Genomic DNA, 20,170 nt, shown 5'->3' with positions numbered 1-20,170 from the left:
TGTTTTGGCCCAAAAAATCCATGTAGCATGTATCACTGAGTGTCAAAACACAACTGTGAATGGCCATAGCTGGATTTGTTGGGGATTTTAAGGGTGAAACATGGTAATATAACATGGGTCGCGATGCAGAAATCGCTGACATCAAGGAGTGGTCGAGATTTTCTTTTTCGTATATTTACCATTTTAAGCGTTTTTTTTTTCTTTTTTTTTTCTTTGTTTGGATCGATTATTTATCATCTAACATATCTGAAAAAATGCGACAGTAACCAAAAAAAATACAATTAAGCGATCGTTATGAGGTAGATATCCGGGACTTTTTTACAGACGACATTTTTTTCATTGTGACGTAATTTGTTTAAGAGTTTTAAATATGCGAGTGAATAATTTATTTATTTATTTATTATTTTTTTTCTTTAAGCGAAATATGAGACATCAATTAGTGATTCTAAGCTAAAAACGACAGACATTTTGAATTGTAAATATAATTCATTACCTTCATTTTATGGCTGGGATGAAACAAAACCGGTTGCGCGACGTCTGTAAACTGGGGTTTTCAGGTTAAAATGGACAAATTAAAAATATTTCGGGGGCTTAATGCACCATGAATCTGCTATGGCAGCATATAGACATATTGTTCTATCAAACACAACAGTTGTTTTGCCTTATAATACGGCAGTTTCTTTTAAAGAGTGCGAGAGCAGAAACTGCTTTTTCAACTTTTTTCGGCATCGGATCACGACTCTGTATCTGCAGATTCTCAATCAGGTGACTCTGACTTCGCTGCAAAAATATGAGATCGGGAGATCACTAGTATAAACACTGCAGTATTCTTGTTTAAAATCTTCCAGATTTTATTTTCAATTTCAAGAGATATTAGAAGCATTTTTCCCCACCAAATCCCATTTTACATCACAACTGATGACCTAAACCTTTTGAATATGTGGTTTAAAATATATGTCAATTATGTGCAGCATCAAACATACATACAGTGTGTAATTAGCATACGTGTACAAATTGTCTTAATCATATGAGAAACTGCAATTATGATAGTCAATGACAAGGTTTGTTTTAAACTTCTGCTCTGTATTCTCACACTAGTAGGTCCATTTCAGCCCTCTATTGACTGACATAAATCTGTGTTTTTCGGTACTGCACATATTTTGGCCTTTGAGTGTAAAGGGCATTTGTGATCCTTTCCATTACACCTTCCTGTAACCGTTACGGTATGGTTGGGATGACAATCTGATGACTGTCTGCAGATTATAGTTACTAAATCGTTCAATGGAAAGGAAACAAACCTCTCCATTTCAATATACAGTGGCTTATAAAAAATTGAATTCCTGCTTCATTTATTACCCTTTTCTTTTTTAATCCATTGTTGAATTGCACATCTTAATTGCTATGGTGTCACTGTATTTGAATAGAAAAAAATGGCTGTTACCTTACCTGTATGAAACCATATTAGCTGCTTAATGTGGATAGAATTTCTAGCGCAGCCGAAGCATTGACGGGCTACGGTTTGGTGGCCTCAGCATTGCATCTCTGCTTTTTGTAGATGATGTGGTGCTGTTGGCTCCATCAAGCTGTGATCTCCAACTCTCACTGGAGCGGTTTGCAGCCCAGTGTGAAGCGGTTGGGATGAAAATCAGCACCTCCAAAACCGAGACCATGGTCCTCAGTCGAAAAAGGGTGGCCTGCCCTTTCCGGGCCGGGGGCAAAATCCTGCCCCAAGTGCAGGAGTAGCTTAGGGTTTTGTTAATGAGTGAGGGCAGGAGGGAGCTATACCGGTCCGTTGTGGTGAAGAAGGAGCTGAGTCAAAAGGCGAAGTTCTCGATTTACCAGTCGATCACAATTCCTTCCCTCACCTATGGTCACAAGCTGTGGGTCGTGACCAAAAGAACATGATCCCAGATACAAGTGGCTGAAATTAGTTTCCTCTGCAGGGTGTCGGGGTGAGAAGCTCGGTCATTCAGGAGGGACTTTGGGTCGAGCCGCCACTCCTCCGTGTTGAGATGAGCCATCTGGGTTCGTTTGGGAATCTGGTTCGGATGCCCCCTGGACGGCTCCCTGGAGAGGTGTTCCGGGCATAACCCACCGGTGGGAGGCCCCAGGGATGACCCAGGACACGCTGGAGAGAGTTTGCCTGGACCCACCTCCTTAATGGCCTCTCGAGCCGAACAAAATCATCCGTGCAATCAGATTCGATTATTTGTGTGACGTTTTCTTAACGAGCAACGTCACTCTTGCGCATCGGAAATCGTCTCCAAAACAACAGAGATGGCGAACGGGAGAGCCGAGAACATGTTCCAAGCCGCGGTAAAATCAATTTTAAATGACCAAAAACACATCGACACAAGTCATTGACAACAGTCTGTCTCGTGCTAGCCATGTTAAATAAACTTCTCCATTCTCCGCTCGCGCTGCGCTAGTTTCTTGTCACTTTACCAACGTCACTTCTGCCCCTTGCTGATTAGAAAGAGGGAAGCCTGGGCTTCTTGGCTATAGCTGCCGCTCCCGCGACCTGACCCCGGATTAAGCCATAATTAATGGATGAATGGCTGCTTAATGGCTAAAAATTGCTTCAAGAAAAAAAAGGATCTGAATCTGTATTCTTTCCTATAAGGAGGCTATTCATCATTATTTTTTCACCTTCCAACTCTGACAAAATCATACACAGTATGATCTGCAAGCAAGTTATTAACACAGCCGGTGCACATGGCTGGCTTAAAATCATTGACATTTATTTGAAAAAAGTCAACTTAAATGGCAGGGAGAGTGTTGTGTTGTGCACAATCAAGCCATCAATTGGGAAATGACAAGCACTGCAATTTTTAAAAAGTTTGTTTTAACCTAAAGACAAAGTGTGTGTGTGTTATTTTTTTTTTTTTGTAGTTAAAAAGGTCAGGATAGCATTTTTTAATATTCTTGCATTAAGTTGGGAATACGTTGTGCAAATTAAGAACATTTCAAATATAATTTTGAATTGCTAACCTACTTTTGAAAAGCGGACAAATTCAGATGTAGCACAACATTATGAGGAGTGATGAGCACCCAGTGGCCGTGGTTATTATTTGAATCCCGGAGTGATATAATAGACATATAAACATTCTTTCAAACTGCTTCAACTGCAGGATTGAGTGGCTCTGGAGAGCTGTTGATTTTTGGCCTCTACTGTGTGACGGCTGCGCGCAACATCAAACACATGACAGACAATGAAGAAAGCCATAAAATAAATTTGACCAATGCGGAAGGAAAAAAAACGTCATTTCGGGTGATTGCATAATTAGAATCACTTTTCTCTTAGAAATTCTAAATGGGTTAATGAATGCAAAAAATGTGTCTAGGTTCTTGCTTTTATTGTGTAAAGTATACTGTATACAGTATAGTGTAAGTTACTGTTTATATTTTGAGCAGGTGGGAGGTAAAGTACACTGGATCAAAAATAATTATCTAAAATAAATAAAAGAAGAATGCACACAACCTTAGGCATGAACTCTAATGTCCAAAGATTTGTTTGTGGTTTTGACAATGTTACATTTATTATAAATGAGCTCTGCTCTCATCTGTTAAACATGCTAAATCAAATTCATGAATTATCCATATCACACAGCTTCTTCCTGCAACCTAAAGCACAAATCAATCACATTCATAAATGTTTAATTCATCACTGTGAACATCTTCTTTTAGCAAAATAAATACTTCAAGGGTAAGGTGTTAAATATCTTTAAAAGCTGGTGATATTTTTTATAGAGTGGTACCTCTACTTTTGACATCAATTGATTCTGGAAGTATTCTCGTAACCCGAAAATTTCGTAACGAGAGACTCGTTTTACATATGAAGTCCGTTCCAAGCACTCCTGAAATGCCACATAAAATGTTATAATTGGGATGAAACTGGAATAAAACAACAGCCAAACACATTTGAATCATTCCATCTACCCAACCTTACTACTCATACCTGTAATATAGTAGATAATAGAACAAAACGTAAAGGAAAAAAAGAAAAACTATGTATCTTTTTCGAGTGAGGCAATATCCTATTTTACGAGATTAATGGTGCCTATCGCACTCTCCAAGACACAAAAACGCGAGGAGACCTATGGTCTAATGTGTTACTAATGTAATGAACCATCTCTGGGCTTGAAAAAAAACTCTTTGTGAGACAAAAAGCACAAGGCACCTTGTGCTCATTTGGCTCAGACGTCGACCCGTTGTAGCAACAATAACACCGTCGCGACTGTGCACGTCATCATACTGTGACCTCCAAATTTAAACGTCATCAACAATAGGCCAATTAGGGTGGCCAAGAGGTGTCAGGCAAATTGCAAAATCCAATCACTTTGTAAATAGGAAAAAGCACCAACCCCAATTGCAAACGCTTTGCAAAAGAAAAAAAGCATGAATGCAGGCTGGCACATCACAACTTCCACTTGCCAAAGTACGACTGCAAGTTGGCAAAAGCACGAACCCCAATTGCCACAAGACGAATGCAAGTGGCTCACAACACGACTGCAAAAGAAAAACGCACGAATGTAAACTGCCACAACATGATCTCCAATTCCGAAAGCGCGATTGCAAATTGGCAAAAGCACGAAATCCTAATGCAACTACACGAATGCAAATGGCACGCAACACGACTGACTCCCACATTTTATAGCACAAACAATTATTATTAATATTATTTTTTTTTTTATTATTATTTTAACCTGTCCTGTTCAGCTGGTTGACACAGAGAATGGAAGTCTAAGTACCCGGATAGTCTGAACAGTTTTAATGTTTCACACTGAGAGTCTGACATACTCCCATTGTGATAATTCAAAATACCTCGTTTATTATGACAAAGCAGCGAACAGGAAGGGTTTATGGGGGGACAGAAGAAAAGAAACACGAGAAGAAAGAAAAGAAACACAAACAACAACAACAAATACATTGAAAGTCTAGACTACCTACTAATATGTTGGTGATCTTTAGCTAGATATATTTCCGGTTAACACCATGTGGGGGCCTGTTGACCAGTGATAGAGGGGGTCGGGGGTGGGGGTGTCTATAAGCTAAGTGATTGAAAAGGCTAGAGTGTACACAAATCAGTTCTGTGATCTAGAACCCAGTAATCGTGTGAATCCTTTGTGAGTGTAAGCCTGTTGGCGACCGACCCTACCCCGCTCCATCGCCAATCCTGGCACCGGGACCCCCCACCCAAGCGCGCCCTATCACATCCAGCCACACGCGAGCCCCACCAGGCGCGCAACTGGTGGGCAGGTCAAGTTTTAACATTGCCTCTATTTGTCTGTTTTTGTCCTCTTGCCGCAGTCAACAAGAGCACAAACAATTGACATAATGTTTATAAAAATTTGCGTCTGATGGAGCGGGGATTCACGGAGGTCTGTAGAGATGGTCACAAAGTACATATAGCAATATACAGAGTGTTGTCCTTTGTTTTTTTTAAATTCCGGATCATCCTCTTGCCGTTGTGCTGTGGCTTCTTGCATTCGTGTTGTGAGCCATTTGCATTTGTGTTGTGCCAATTAGGGTTTGTGCTTTTGCCAACTTGCAGTCGTGCTCTGGCAAGTGGGACTCATGTTGTGTCAGCTTGCATTTGTGTTTTTTTGTCTTTTGCAAAGCGTTTGAAATTGGCGTATGCAGTTTTTTCCTTTTACAAAGTGTTTGGACTTTGCATTTCGCCTGACATCTCTCGGCTGAAAATGTTTTTAGAGACGCTCTTAAGCAGAAGTACCATTGTATTGTTTTTACTGTCAACTGTTTCTAACTGTTCAATTATAATTCTTCTTGTATCCTTCATTGAGAAAAAAAAATAAAATTTAATCTCTGAAAATGTGAACATTTCATAATTGTACATTTTTTGTGTGAGTGGGGGGGGGGGGGGGGGTATTTTAAATATGAAAAATAACAAACACCAACCTGACCGATAATGGAATTAAGAGGCATTTGGTTCAGAGGAAATACTTACAATTTGGAATTTGTGACTCAAAGGTGTTATTTTATTATTGTCGCTTGTGTGTGGGGATGGTGGTGAAGGGGGTCCAGATAGAAACATTTCTTGATTGGAGACAGTACACACACCCACATGCACACAAACACACATGGTGAATGTTGCTATAATAAATGTACATTTTGGGGCTAGGAGCTAAAAAATGAGAGTCTTTGCCTTTGCTGTTGGTTGTACAGACAGTGTCCCTTTCGAGCTATTTTTCTCATCATAATGCTAAGTGATGTGCCTTGAAAGAATCTTCCCACAGGACCAAATGAATTAACGTCCAATGATGCAGCACTTGGAGCTCAGCCATCAGATCAGCGAGGTAAATAGAAGATAGAATAAAGAGGCTTCCCTTTGAAAGTTTTATAACATGCTCAAAACCCATGAAGGTAAACCAAAGAAGAATAATGTGAAAGTGAGAACTGTGAGGAAAAACAAAAAACAAAATTAAATTAAAAAAAAGAAAAACTGAACTACTTGTGGTTACGATTTTACAATTGACTATGGTATACTAAGATTTAGCAATAAACCCAAGGCTAAAGACAAGAGTATGGAAATGCCTTCAAGCTTACTCTCACTCCTCAGTTGCCCATGCAAATGCAAAACAAATTTCATATCTGATTACCAGATATCAAAATAATCCCAAAATGTAACTTTCTATCTCCTTGTAAAACTGAGCTTATTAATTAATTGACTTCTCCTTATCAGAGCTTCTATCAAGTTTGTTAGTTCTATCTTATCTTAAAGCTTGTGTCTACAGTCTACAGTTTCTATTTTTAATCCACACACACACATTATTGCATTATTTATGGTGGGAGTGATTCAACTGACTTTCCACATTCTTTCTACTATATTAGCCTTTTTTTTTTATCAGGGCAAAATATTGCGGGCAGAAGCTGAGTTATTGTCTCAAGGACGTGACACTAATAAATGGGCCACAGAAAGTGACCAGACATAATCAGTCACAGCCAAATTGGTGGACCATGAATCTCCATTGTGTTTTCATTCATTCTGTTCTGCTTGTGACTATAAATTTGCATATTGGCGCTTATTAGGGCTCGAGTGCCCGGCAGTGTGTTTTTTGGATTGCTGTGCTCCCACAAATCATCATGTTTTGAGGAGGCACAACATGCCTGAAAATTTGCCAATTTTTTTTCCACAGGCAAAATAATTCAGTAGCACCTCTTTGATTTCAAATTTAATAGTTCTGTCAGTTAGTTAGGCGCTGTTATTTTGGGTTAACACGGACAAACCCTTCCAAGAGAACTTTGTCCAAATAAGTCCTAATCAAAAGCAGGTATCCTAGACAGTTGGCCGATTAATAGACTTCATAATGATATTGATGGGACACCCTCCCCAGACAACGCACCATGCTTTTAAGTTAGGGGCCGTCCCACACTCCGCTCTGGTTGAAGTCGGTCGCAGTTGTTCTCAAACACATGCAGCGATCCAACGACGGATTTCAGTTGAAAAGGGATAAATCAATGGGAGAAATTAACTGCTACGGCATTGGCGTCAAAATTCGCGATATCTACGTAAAATAAATGCTAACTGCCCGGTTTTTGTCTTTTAACCAAGAATTGAGACTGTTTACGTTCATATCTATAAAGAATTCAGGGATTTAAGCATTTATTCACAAGAATTTTCAATGTAAAAAGCTCTTTGTGGTGATAAGGCGACACCACAGTGGCTTAAAGACTAGCAGCACATTCGACATATTTAAGTAGAATAAATGCTAAAAACCCGTTTTTTATTTTTGCTTTTAACCAAGAATTGAGACTTTTACGTCCTTATCGATAAAGAATTCAGGAATTTAAGCATTTATTCACGAGAATTTTCTATGTAAAAAGCTCTTTGTGGTGATAAGGCGGAGCCATAGTGGCTTAAAGACTAGCAGCACATTTGACATATTTAGGTAAAATAAATGCTAACTGCCCGTTTTTTTTTTGTTTTTTTTTTGCTCTTAACCAAGAATCGAGACTGTTTTCTTGCTTTTAACCAAGAATCGAGACTGTTTTACGTTTATATCTATAAAGATTTCAGGGATTTAAGCATTTACTCACAAGAATTTTCAACGTTTTCAGCTTTGACGGAGATAGGCCCTCTATTAATCGGCCCCGTGTCCGGTCAATATATTATGAGGTCTATGGCCGATCCTAAACCTCATAATATTTTGCAAACACCATCTAATCTGGGCGGACAAGGTGTCAAGGTTTGGCAACCAATTAACACAAGTTACATAGCTCTGCACAGATTCCAGTTAAATGTTCCTTAATAAGTTAAAAAAAAAAAAAAAAAAAAAAAAAAATTGGGCAAATATACACATTATATACATAGGAAATAAAACTTAATAACTGAAAAGTAAGATAACCATTTTTGTTTGATGCAGCCATTCTAGGATGAATACGTGTGCTCTTTTTTTTCTGTTTGTTATTTTAGACATCTGCATGTTTTGTTGTGGTTTATGTCAATACTGGTAAAAAAAAAAAAAATAAATAAGGATACAACATGAATTTTTTATCAGCCAGCATACAAGTTTTATTAGTGTGCAGGTGAGTGTGGAGACCTGTCCCTGCCCTTTCTGAAGCCAGGAAACAAACAGGAAAACAATTATGAAAAATTGGGGGGCATGCGGTACAAAATAGAATAACAAATTAAAAATGAAAAACTCAAAATATTTTAATATAAACTAAGTAAGACTTTTTAAAGATTTGTTATTTTAAGTTAAATTCTACAGTGTATTATCCAGAAGGCACTACACTACGTGTGGGAAAAAAAAAAAAAAAACAACAACAACAAAGACAGACAGAAACATATGGGCCCGAATTGAGAAGCAGACTACTTTGTATAACATTCTTCCCTTTTATCGCAAGAGGTCTTCGCTTCCATTCAGTTCATTAAGTAGTTGAGGCATAGAACACTTCTGCGGCTCCAAATATGGCCTTACAGTAACTAGTATTGAAGATAGAGTTGTATTATTTGCTGATATGTTGATCATGGTATCAACCATTTGCTGGTAAGGTGCTCACTAAACACATTTGACCCCTCGGCAAACCCCCAGGAAACAGAATGAAAGGAACTACCAGGAAATTTACCAGGGCCAAGAAACCTACCCCTAAACTCAACCAAAGCACTCACAAACTGTCTGAATAACTGCCGATGATTTGCCATATTTTTTTTTCTTTTAAAAAGCACGTTCTCATTCATCGCTGCTTGCAGCTTCAATATTCCGTTAATATTTATCCTCCCTTTTTCTGCTCCTGAAAGTGACTTTTTTTGGGGTCTAGCTTGAGAGCAGCCAAAGCCTCTTTGCTGCTCATCTGTCACACACTATCTCTTTTCAACATGAGTGTGGTGTTCACAGTTCCCTTCGGGTCATCTCACGCACCCTCTGGAACACCTGATACCTTGGTGCCACAAAGCAGAAAGGAAAGACCCCCACCACCACATGAAAACTCAATCTTGACACTATCTCAAACAACAAGCTTAACTATCCGTATTCACGGTGATTAAACCCTTTATATGTCAAAACACAATTTGCAAATAGGACTCCTTCAAGTTATCCAAAATTTCACATGAGCCCTCTGATTGGATGGCAATACCTAGTGTGTGAGGACTTAGGCTTTGGAACACCTGCATCAGGGTTCATATTTTGCTGCAAAAAAAAAATCAATGCATTGTACCTAAGCCTAAGAGAGAGAGAGAGTGAGCACAGTTAACATTTAACAGCTCATCAATTTGACATTTCTCCTAGGATGCCTACATGTGTGTTCTGCAGATTAACACTCTCCAGATATACTGCTACTAAGCTATGTTGGCAAATTCTGACATGCTGATAGGAACTGCTAGGGTTGATAAAATTTAAAACAATTTAGAACTTTGTAAAATAGAGGGAAAAAAAATACATGAATAAAAAATGAAGGAACATTGCTTTTTTTTTGGTACAGCCTCCTTACTTAGTTTTAGGAGCTATCCCAACATCAATTGATTAATTTTCAAACTAGGGGAGCACTCTGAGAGAGTAGACATCCAAGCAGCCAAATTCAAAGCATCAACATTTTTTTTAAACCTGTTCAGCTGCTTAGACACGGAAAATAGGAATCTGAGTGTTCTTATGGTCTGAACAGTTTTAATGTATCATATGGGAGTTTCATATACTCCCATTGTGGAAGTTCATTATATTTTATTTATTAGGTGAAAGCAGCGAGCAGGAAGGGGTTATGGGGGGACAGAAAGGAAAAGAAGCAGACAGAAGAGGAGAAGAACAAACAACAACAACAAATATATTCTTATACGCTTATGCTACTTATGAACATAATGGTGACATCGTTAGCTAATTAGATACACCTGTGGACACTATGTGAGAGACTGATAGCCGAGGAGAAAGAGGGGAAGGGAGTCAAAAGGAGCCATGATTAGGTGGAGTGAAGCGTACGCAAATCAGCAATGTGGGGTGTGAAACCCAGCATTATGTGAATCACATGTAAGTGTGGATATGTTGACATCCTATTCTACGCTACAAGACTGCTAATCCTGGCAGTCATTCTCTCTACCTGAGTGTGTCTAATTGCCCCCAGTCATGCGTGAACTCACTCAGACGTGAGATAGTCCTGCAGAAAAGTGGAAATGCTACACGGGGGCTGCTCCAGGGCCCTGGCAACGCCCTAGCCAATCGGGGGGGCAAGCACAGCCACCCCTCCTTGTGTAACTCCAGCAAAGGGGCCATCGCCATTCCCCCGGGACCCAGTGCAGTCTCCTGGACCATCAGCGCCCCCATTAAGCAATACTCAGGGAAGGGATGAGGGGACGTGCCACTGACCCTACGCCCGCTCCCTCCACCTCCCGCCAACCCTCCCACCCAACCACTGCCGCAACCCCCCTGTACCGACGCAGCACACCACGGGACACCCCTGGCCCACCAGGCCCGGGGCAGGACAGGACCCCCACCCAGAGGGGCGACACTCTGGCACCCAGCCGGCGATCTGCGAGGCCCAAGGAGGATGCCCAGGTAGGAATGAGCATCGACATATTTGAAAGACTGGGCCCTCCTTGTAAGTATCAAACAAGTTATTGTGAAATTCATTTCATGACCTCCGTGACCATTGATCACATGGACCACAAATTTAATCATCTCTTCTGTGTCATAGTACAGACATATCATGCTAGTTAAATATTGGCCCCTTTATTCATTTTTTTTAATCGCAAGATTCTTATTCTTACCTCTGACTTTTAACCTCGTCACACCAAAATTCAATCAACTCTTCTGTTTCATAATACAAACATATTTTGCAAGTTTCTTGATAATGCCTTTTTTAAACCACCAGCTATTGTTTGGGATAAAAGAAAAAAATTGGCTAATCCCTTTTTTCGTTCTTGAGTTATTGCAAAATTCCTTTTCTGGCGTCTGTGACCTTTGACCTCATTATCCCCAAATTTAATAACTTCTGCTTCATTTTAAAATCAATCTGCAAATTTGATAATAACTCATTGTTCGTTCTTGAGTTATTTTGAATACAAACATACAAACAAACAAAAAAATGGGCAACACTGAATACCTTATTTTCCGGACTGCAAAGTGCACCATCAATGAGCAAGATTATTTTTAGATGTAAATTCCACCGGATTATAAAAACCAGCAAAAATGAACAAGTTTATTTTCATATATAGGGTGCACCTGTTTATAAAACGCTTTAGTGAATTAATAAACTGCCATTATAAATTGTTATGTATCTATTGCCTTATCGTAAAACAAAAATACGGAGCATAACCACTGCTTACGTAAATTTCCCCTGCTCGCAGAGGTAATTATGATGATTCTGATAATCATCATCAACAACCGAAGTAGTAGTCTGAAGTCATCACATGTACTACTTCAAAATTAGCTTGGGGGGGGCAACATTAACTCTTCAGGTGGCACTCCGGAGAGGGCCCTACTTAACTTGCCTGTTCTCTGTCTTGTGATATGTACAGTGTATCAAAGCCAGACTAATCAATAATTCATAAGCTGCTACAACCACAGTAATGTTAATACAAGCCTAATTCCCTAGCCTTTCTTCCTTGAGATGATCACTCTGCTGATTCAGTTATTTTAAGGTGAATCTCAGCAGGAACGTAACACTGTAATTGTAATTCAGCAGCTTGTTCACTTCACCTTCTCTTCAAAGTGATAGATAGTTGAGTGGCAAGGATTACCACCCAATGCTTTGACACATTTATGCAGTTAATGTCTTTTTAAAGCATGTTTTTATGTGGAAGATCCAGGGCCATAAATGGGTCCTTGTAAAATTCTATGAGTTAACAGACAGATGACAGTGGAAATGAATCCAGTCCATACACAAAATGTCCTGTTCAAACTTCAAAACTTTGAGGCAGTCAAGCTATCCACTATTTCACTCTGTTGATGAGTTTTGATACACTACGAAAGGATACCAGAGACTACAAAAATTACAATAAGATAACACCACAAATGGCAACTACAGTAACATGGGAAAAGTTATGACAGTACAATACGAGCAACTTGGAAGTCAGCCGGCTTTGTGGACTGTGCTTCATTGTGTTTGTTTTTACCTGCCAGTAAAACCAGACACCGTGACAAGTGATGCTAATGTATTGTGCTTTTTGGCTCCATTTAAGTGCTTGTGTCCCATAGTGTAAGGGTTCCCCCCGGCCCTCATCAGGGTCTTTTTCAAGCAAAAATGTCCATTTTAAACAGAGATCTAAACAACGCTGTACAGATACAAAAGACTGCCAGGAACTACACTCACATTTAGAATGTGATCAAGTCTAGTTAGAGGAAACAAATTAGTTAGGTGAAGTAATGACTTGAAGGACATTAATCAATGACAATTACCGGGGGGGGGGGGGTTACCATAAACTAGGCAACTCGTTTTCTTGTACAACAACATATTGATAGGTTTTAGCAGGTTTGAATACCAATTTTGGAGAGAAACGTGAAAGTCACAATGAGAATTGAAACCGAAGGCGATTCTACATTTAGTATTGAGGAGCATATGGTTCTGTTTATCTTTGTTCCTCATAAATATTTTACATTTATTTCAGAGCTGTGATTGAATTTCAAAATGACTGTACACACATAAAGATGCTGCATAATCCTTGAAGGTATAGCATTGGGGGCCATTTCTGCAACTTCTTGTTCTTGCCAGGTTCTGTCCAGAGGCACACATCGACTCAAGTTATGCATTCAAACTGCCTATTCTGTAAAATATAACAAATGCTAAATTTCACTTTTATGCAGATTAAGCCTGTCGCAATATGTAATAATTCCATTTATCGCACGATAAATAAAAATGAAGGCGGTAATTTTTCCGCTGCGATTTACCGCCTCGCTTGCGGCAGACATGCTGTTAAGAGTTCGGATTCCTTGTTACCAACTGCGCAAAAAGCATCTTCGTTCCAGGTCCGGCAACAAATCGCGCCGGAGCCAATCGTTCCCATTATATCCTATTGTTCAACATATACTGGCCGCGTCAGTGCTCTGGATTGACTGTGGACCATCTCCGGCGTGCCGGTGTTGTTGATGTGTGAGCGCTCCCTTCAGGGGTGACATTTCATGCGGGGCGGCTATTTTTCGGCACAACACGGGATATTTGAGTGGCAAATTAAGAGCGCTGTGCTTCAAACTCGTCCTGTTTATGAAAGTCGATTGTCATATGCTGGTGTTGTGCAGTAATGAGCAGACATGACTTCTGTAGCGTTTGCTAACTTTTTTAATGTGCGCACACACTAGATATCATGAAATAGGAAACTAGATGTGCAACGTACCATGCCATCGGCTACGTGAGCCCAGAGTGATTATGGGACACGTAGTCCATATACTACATCGATTAATTATAAACCGCCATGACTGAATGGAAGTTAAGAAGGCCAAATCAATCCATACCAGTGACTATAGATAATGCTGCAAATATTGTTAATTCAGTAGGTGACACAGATGGATTCGGACCACAAATAGGATGTCTTGCTCATGTAGTAAACCTAGCTGCTAAGAGAGCTGTAGCAATCAACAGTGTGCCCTGCCTCACTTAACAAACAGTAAAGGTTGTTCTCAGCACTTTTATACTAAATTTCTTCAGGTCAGTAAGAAGTAAGCACATAGATATTAGGCACTAAAATGCATGTTTATACGATGGCAATTTAATTTTTGCTCGTTTGCAAAAAAAAAAATAAAATAAAAACGAGACAAAAAATACAGTTGTTATTTATTATTTTTTTTTTTTAGAGCATTAAATGTATTGTATCAGATCGAAAATTGTGTCCCCCGTATCGAAAATCGTACCGAACCGTGACTTAACTGTATCGTTGCATCCCTATGGAACACCATTGCAGAAGCTATGAGGGTAAAAGTTTTCATTTGCCTAAATGATTAAGTTATTAACTGCAATTGTATGTTTTTTTTCTTGAAAAACACATTTTATTCTGTGTTTCTGTGCGGTATTAATATTGTTGTCTTTTACTTAAGAGGCATGGTCTATTGTTTTTAGTTGTGATTTCTTATCGTGTTTAAATGGGTGTACTTGATCTATTAATATATACTGTATTCTCACTGTGTTATTGTAAATTGGTTTGGGGGGGCGCAATAATATCGCATATCGCAATAATTTATGAGATAAATTATCGCACACTATAATTTGTTATCGCGACAGGCCTAATGCAGATGAATGATGCTTTTTTTAGTGGCATTATATGCCATAGAACATCTGTCTCTGCCCTCCAGTAGACAAATCTGGTCCTTCTGAACAGCCTACTTTTGGTACACATCAGTGGTGCTAGTCTCCACCGGTCATACTTGTTACAATACAATAAATAAGATACAGTATGTAACAATTTCCTGTCCACAAATACTGTACCTACAATTTCACTTGTTTGACCATGTGTCATTCAAACAGCGTGGCAGAATCAGGATCTGTCATAATATCATTGAATATATCTTTTTTGTGTCTTTTTACCAGATGGAAGGTACCCAATAATTTCCAAGAATTCACTTGTGCCTTATACAGTGTTATGAAATAGTATCTGAACATTTTGGAATTTCTGATATTTCTGCATAAAATCACGATCAAATGTGATCTGATCTTTGTCAAAATCACAAAAATGTAAAAACAGTGTCTGCTCTAACTAAAACCACCCAAACATTTATAACTTTTCATATTTTAATGAGAGTAGCATGAAAACAATGACAGAAGGGGTAGAAATAAGTAAGTGAACCCACTCCCTAAGGAGACTTAAAGAGCAATTGAAACCATTGAATGCACACCTGGCAAGAAATGTCATGAGGAGAAGCATTGTTTGATGTGCATCATGGCTCGGTCAAAAGAGCTGTCTGAAGACCTGCGATCAAGGATTGTTGATTTGTATAAAGCTCAAAAGGGTACAAAACCATCTCTAAAAGTCTGGATATTCATCAATCGACAGTCAGAGAAGTTGTCTACAAATGGAGAGAGTTTGGCACTGTTGTTTCTCTCCCAAGGAGTGGCCGTCCACCAAAGATGACGCCAAGAGTTCAGCGCAGAATACTCAGAAATGTAAAAAAGAACCCTAGAATATCTGCTAAAGGCTTACAGAACTCACTGGCACAGTCCAATATCTCTGTGCACACATCAACTATATGTAAAACTATGGCCAAGAATGGTGTTCATGGGAGGACTCCGCAGTGGAAGTGGTGTCTAAAAAAACATTGTTACTCATTTAATGTTCGCAAAAAGGAACTTAGACACTCCAGAGGTTTTGGCAAAATATTTTGTGGACTGATGAAACCAAAGTTTGGGTGTAACACACAACGTTACGTGTGGAGGAAAAACGGAACAGCTCACCAAAATCAACAACTCATCCCCACCGTGAAGCCTGTTGGAGGGAGCGTCATGATATGGGGCTGTTTTGCTGACTCTGGGCTGGAAAACTTGCAATCATTAACGAAAGAATGAATTCAAAAGTTTATCAGGATGTTTTACAGGAAAACCTGAGGCTTTCTGTCACAGTTGAAGCTAAAAAGAGGATGGATGCTGCAAATAAACTTCAGAATGGTTTCAGGAGGACAAATTACACGTTCTGGAATGGCCAAGTCAAAGTCTAGACTGGAACCCCATTGAGATGCTGTGACATGACCTAAAGACAGCGATTCATGCAGGACAACCCAGGAATCTGAATGAACTGATTGTTGTACAGAAGAACGGGCCAAAATTAGTCCTGATCGATGTGCCAGACTGATCTGCAGCTACAGGAAGCGTCTGGTTGACTTTATTGCTGTCAAAGGGGGAGGGCACAAAATATTAAATGTGATGGTTCACTTACTTATTTTTCCCCCTTCTGTCATTGTTGCATACTATCCTCATTAAAATATGAAAACCTATAAGTGTTTGTGTGGTTTTAGTTAAAGCAGACGTTGTTTATTCATCTGTGTGATTTTGACAAAGATCAGATCACATTTGATGATTTTATGCAGAAATGTGAGAAATTCCAAAAGGTTCAGATACTTCTTCATACCACTGCATCTTCTGATATAAATATACTTTACTGTAAAATGTCATAAATATTCTTCAATAAAAAATGATAAAAATCAGTACAGGTGTAATTTCTTACCTTGACAAAAATTCCCCTGTGCTTCCATTGCTCTGTTGTATATCCATACAATTTGTAGTTCCAGGAATGAGCGCCAGGGCAGGATTCTCTTGGGCTGCACTTCCAATAGCCCGTGTAACCAGCTCCAAAGCATCATGGACGTACTGATCCAGAGAAGGGGATGCCATGACCCCATGAGCCAATAGTCCAAGAGGTAATCCCTCTGTTCTCAATTCTGCCACATTCTGGCCATCCCCTAAAATCCACTGGTATTCTGGAAGCGCCATCCGAGTGGCCATCGCCCATAGGCGACGCACCTCACGAATCTCACAACCGAACGTCACCACTCCAACAGTAGATGAAGGCTCTCTCAGGGCCTCCAACTGCCGCATGAGCGCTTGTTGCTGCTCCATTTTGGCTGAGGAAGTCGAAGCAGATGAAGACAAATGGTGGGAAAATGTTGATGATGGCAACTCTGCTACTGTCGAGATACTTAATGCGCCTCCTGAGTTTGGTAAAGAAGATGAAGTAAGTGCAGAGGTTGAAGTTGTCAGGTTGACAAACGTACCCAGGTGGAAACGAGTGTTATTTTTGATGAGGAAAATAAATTCACTTATGTCCCATTCCTGGCAGAGCAACACACTTATGTCCCACCAACCATTCATCATCAAAAGGGCATATAAGAGATGGGGTGCTGGAGCCTCCACTGTCCGCATGGCCATTTGGAAATGAAGTGGATTCTGTTAAAAGAGATGGATTTAAGTAGAGATGAATCAAAAGGCATAGGAAATATATTAAAATTATTACACAAATATACTGAAGAAATATGTTGGACGGGCATGTAAGGTAAAGGTGACTTAAAAAAAAAAAAAGGCATAAGTGTTTACCCGGAGAGAGAAGCATTTGTAAAGAGATTAAAAATTGATGGAAAGATGAGGCATGAATGCAAGGAATGCAAATGACAATATCAAGATGATAGGAGTGATAAACAAATATTAATGAAGCAGATAATGTTGGAAGGGGTCATTTGGACTTCATAGAGGGCAAGAATATGGGAGAGACAATAGGGAGGACTGTGAGAAACGAAGGAATAAAAAGGAATTAGATGAAGGGAAATCGAGATTGCAAAAAGGGAATGCAACAATGTGGAAGATGGGATAGCTAGCGATGGGTGGAAGATGAGGCATCAAAAACAGATGGAGTGAAGTGGAAGAGGAAATAAAAAATGGGTTATGAATCCAACATTGGAATTACTTTCTCTCTTTGAATTCAATTTGTTCCTTGAGACCAGACACAGAGGTGAAGAGAATGGATTTCAACCTCCACTTACCTGCTCCCATGAATATCATTACTCACATCACAAGTTACACTACATGTATTTACGGCAAAGCGAAAAATAAAAGGGTAAATAATCATACAACATGCTGTCACACATGTTGATAACAGAAGAGTTTGCAATAAAAGACTTCAAAGTAGCCCATGATACAGTACATCTCAAGGCTATATTTGTATTTTTCTCGCTTTAGTTTAAGTAGCCACTATTGCACTTTTAAAGAAGTCATCATTAAATATATCTTTTTATTCGTCTTTTTTACCTGATGAATAATGTTCTTGGGAGGTACCCAATAATTTCCAAGACTTCACTTGTGCCTTATATAATATAGTGTTAATCGACTTTACACAACCTGTGAAGCAAAAATCTATCAGAGCCACCCAAAGCTTTTAATCACATTAGTTACCCCATATGCATGTAATGATTCTTCATCAGGTTCCGGTACATATAGAGATGGATGACTATGCTAATATAAGCCTCAGCTACACCAATTAAATAATCCGTTCCTGATTAGAGGAACTGTTTTAACTTAAGATAAACAAATGACACTACAGTTCATGTGGGAATTAGACAAACCCATCCATTTATTTGTTCTCTACACCACTTATCCCGTTCAAGGTCACAGAGTACTGGTCTATCGTAGGTGGACTGCACACACAACCTTTTAGACGCACATTCACGCCGTCAGAGCGCAAAGCCTTCTTGCCTAATTATGTATGAACCAAATTCAGCCCTCATTGTACTGTGAGCACCTAAATCTGTTGACGTCATGAAAATATGACTGGGTGGAGAAAAGCTCTGCAGTGCAGATACCTGTTAGTCTCCGTATGTGATGCGTGTAAAAATCCCAACAGTGTTGTCACTTCTTCTTCCAATTTCCACACACTGAATCCATCAGCTGTGAAGTGATGTGAGAAGATTGTTGCATCCATTGCCTCACTGAAGGAACTGCCATCCCAAGAAGGAATCACAAACGCTTTTCTTTATCATTGCTTGTTTTCTTAAAGCTTACTTTACGCATTTTTCTTTCTGAAAAGTCCCTGAAATTAAACTGGTCAAGTAATATTTTAGATATATGCGTCACACTTTTTTTTCTGCCATCTGTGTTTGGCTCAATATCAAATCTGTACTTTACTGTATTTTTCTGTCCTATGACCATTATTCAGTTGTGAGTCAGTTGGCTCTATGTCATTTTCTGATGGATTGACAACTGAAAGGAAAAGCTACTTTTCTCTGGCTCTATTTTTTATCTCTGGTTCACCAAAGTTGTTCTCAGCACACAACTCAAAACGACAAACACTTAAGTGGTTGGTCCTTTTTCCTACTGAGGTTACTTATTACTGGCCAAATGTGTACTAACTCCTCGGAGACCACTTCATGTAGCAAAAACATTGCCTGATCAGATGAGTCTCAATTTCTGCCCCGACATTCAGGTCGTAGGGTCAGAATTTGTTGTCAACTACAAAAACGAATTTATCCAAATAATATCTTCCGCATAGCTTATGTTCATAACAGTATAGCCCAGGGACGCTTTAATCCATCCATCATCCAACTATTAGTGATCTATTATATACTGTATAGGGGTCTGACAAAATTTTGAAATGGAAATATAACATGCTACTTTGCATCCCAAAAGGTGATCAATATGCTCATGCCAAGAATAGAAATAGTTTTTAAAATGCGTCAATGTTTAAAAAAAAAAAAAAAAAAAAAAAAAAAAAGAAGAAGAACTCAACAAGTTGCTACCTACGAAAATCCTCCATTATTATAGTATCTCTGTTAACTCGATGTCTACCATTGACGGCGCTAGACACCCAATCCATTTGGACAGGGAGGGGCGAATGAACGTTTATTCGACATCAGAGCACTCGCAGTGAGTCGTTCCGATTTTCGGGGCATTTACAAGTCACTTTCTGTTCATTTTATGGTCTTTAAAGTTCACTTCCTGTTGAGTTTGAGTCCCCGCCTATTTACTCCCGGGTCACTTCCTGTTTTGTAACTCAAATTCAACAAGCAGTGACCCATAAAATGCCCCAAAATCAACAGGAAGTGACTGAAATCAACAGTAAGTGACCTGAAACGGCCCAATATTACCTCGTTGCCTGTCATTGGCGGCCACTGAGGGCCACAGAAGTGGGAGGGGCCCGTCGGAAGAGGGAGGGCTTCCTTTGCATATCATGAGATCATCGTTATCGTGAGCTTTCTATCGCATATCGTATCGTATCGTGAGGTACCAAGAGGTTCCCACTCCTAAATATATATCTATC

At 39.4% G+C, this 20,170-nt stretch overlaps 1 protein-coding gene across 1 annotated transcript in view; it reads right to left on the bottom strand.

Annotated features, from left to right (window-relative positions):
• grin3a (glutamate receptor, ionotropic, N-methyl-D-aspartate 3A) overlaps nt 1–20,170 on the bottom strand; it is a 97,067-nt gene that overhangs the window by 67,011 nt on the left and 9,886 nt on the right. The window contains exon 2 of the mRNA XM_057818389.1: nt 16,592–17,310. Coding sequence (XP_057674372.1) covers nt 16,592–17,310 — 719 coding nt within the window. The remainder of the gene's footprint in view (nt 1–16,591; nt 17,311–20,170) is intronic.

The sequence above is a fragment of the Corythoichthys intestinalis genome, chromosome 17 (genome assembly GCF_030265065.1).
Source record: "Corythoichthys intestinalis isolate RoL2023-P3 chromosome 17, ASM3026506v1, whole genome shotgun sequence".
NCBI lineage: Eukaryota > Metazoa > Chordata > Actinopteri > Syngnathiformes > Syngnathidae > Corythoichthys > Corythoichthys intestinalis.
Note: the sequence above shows the minus strand (reverse complement) of the source record. Positions and strands in the feature narration are given on the sequence as shown.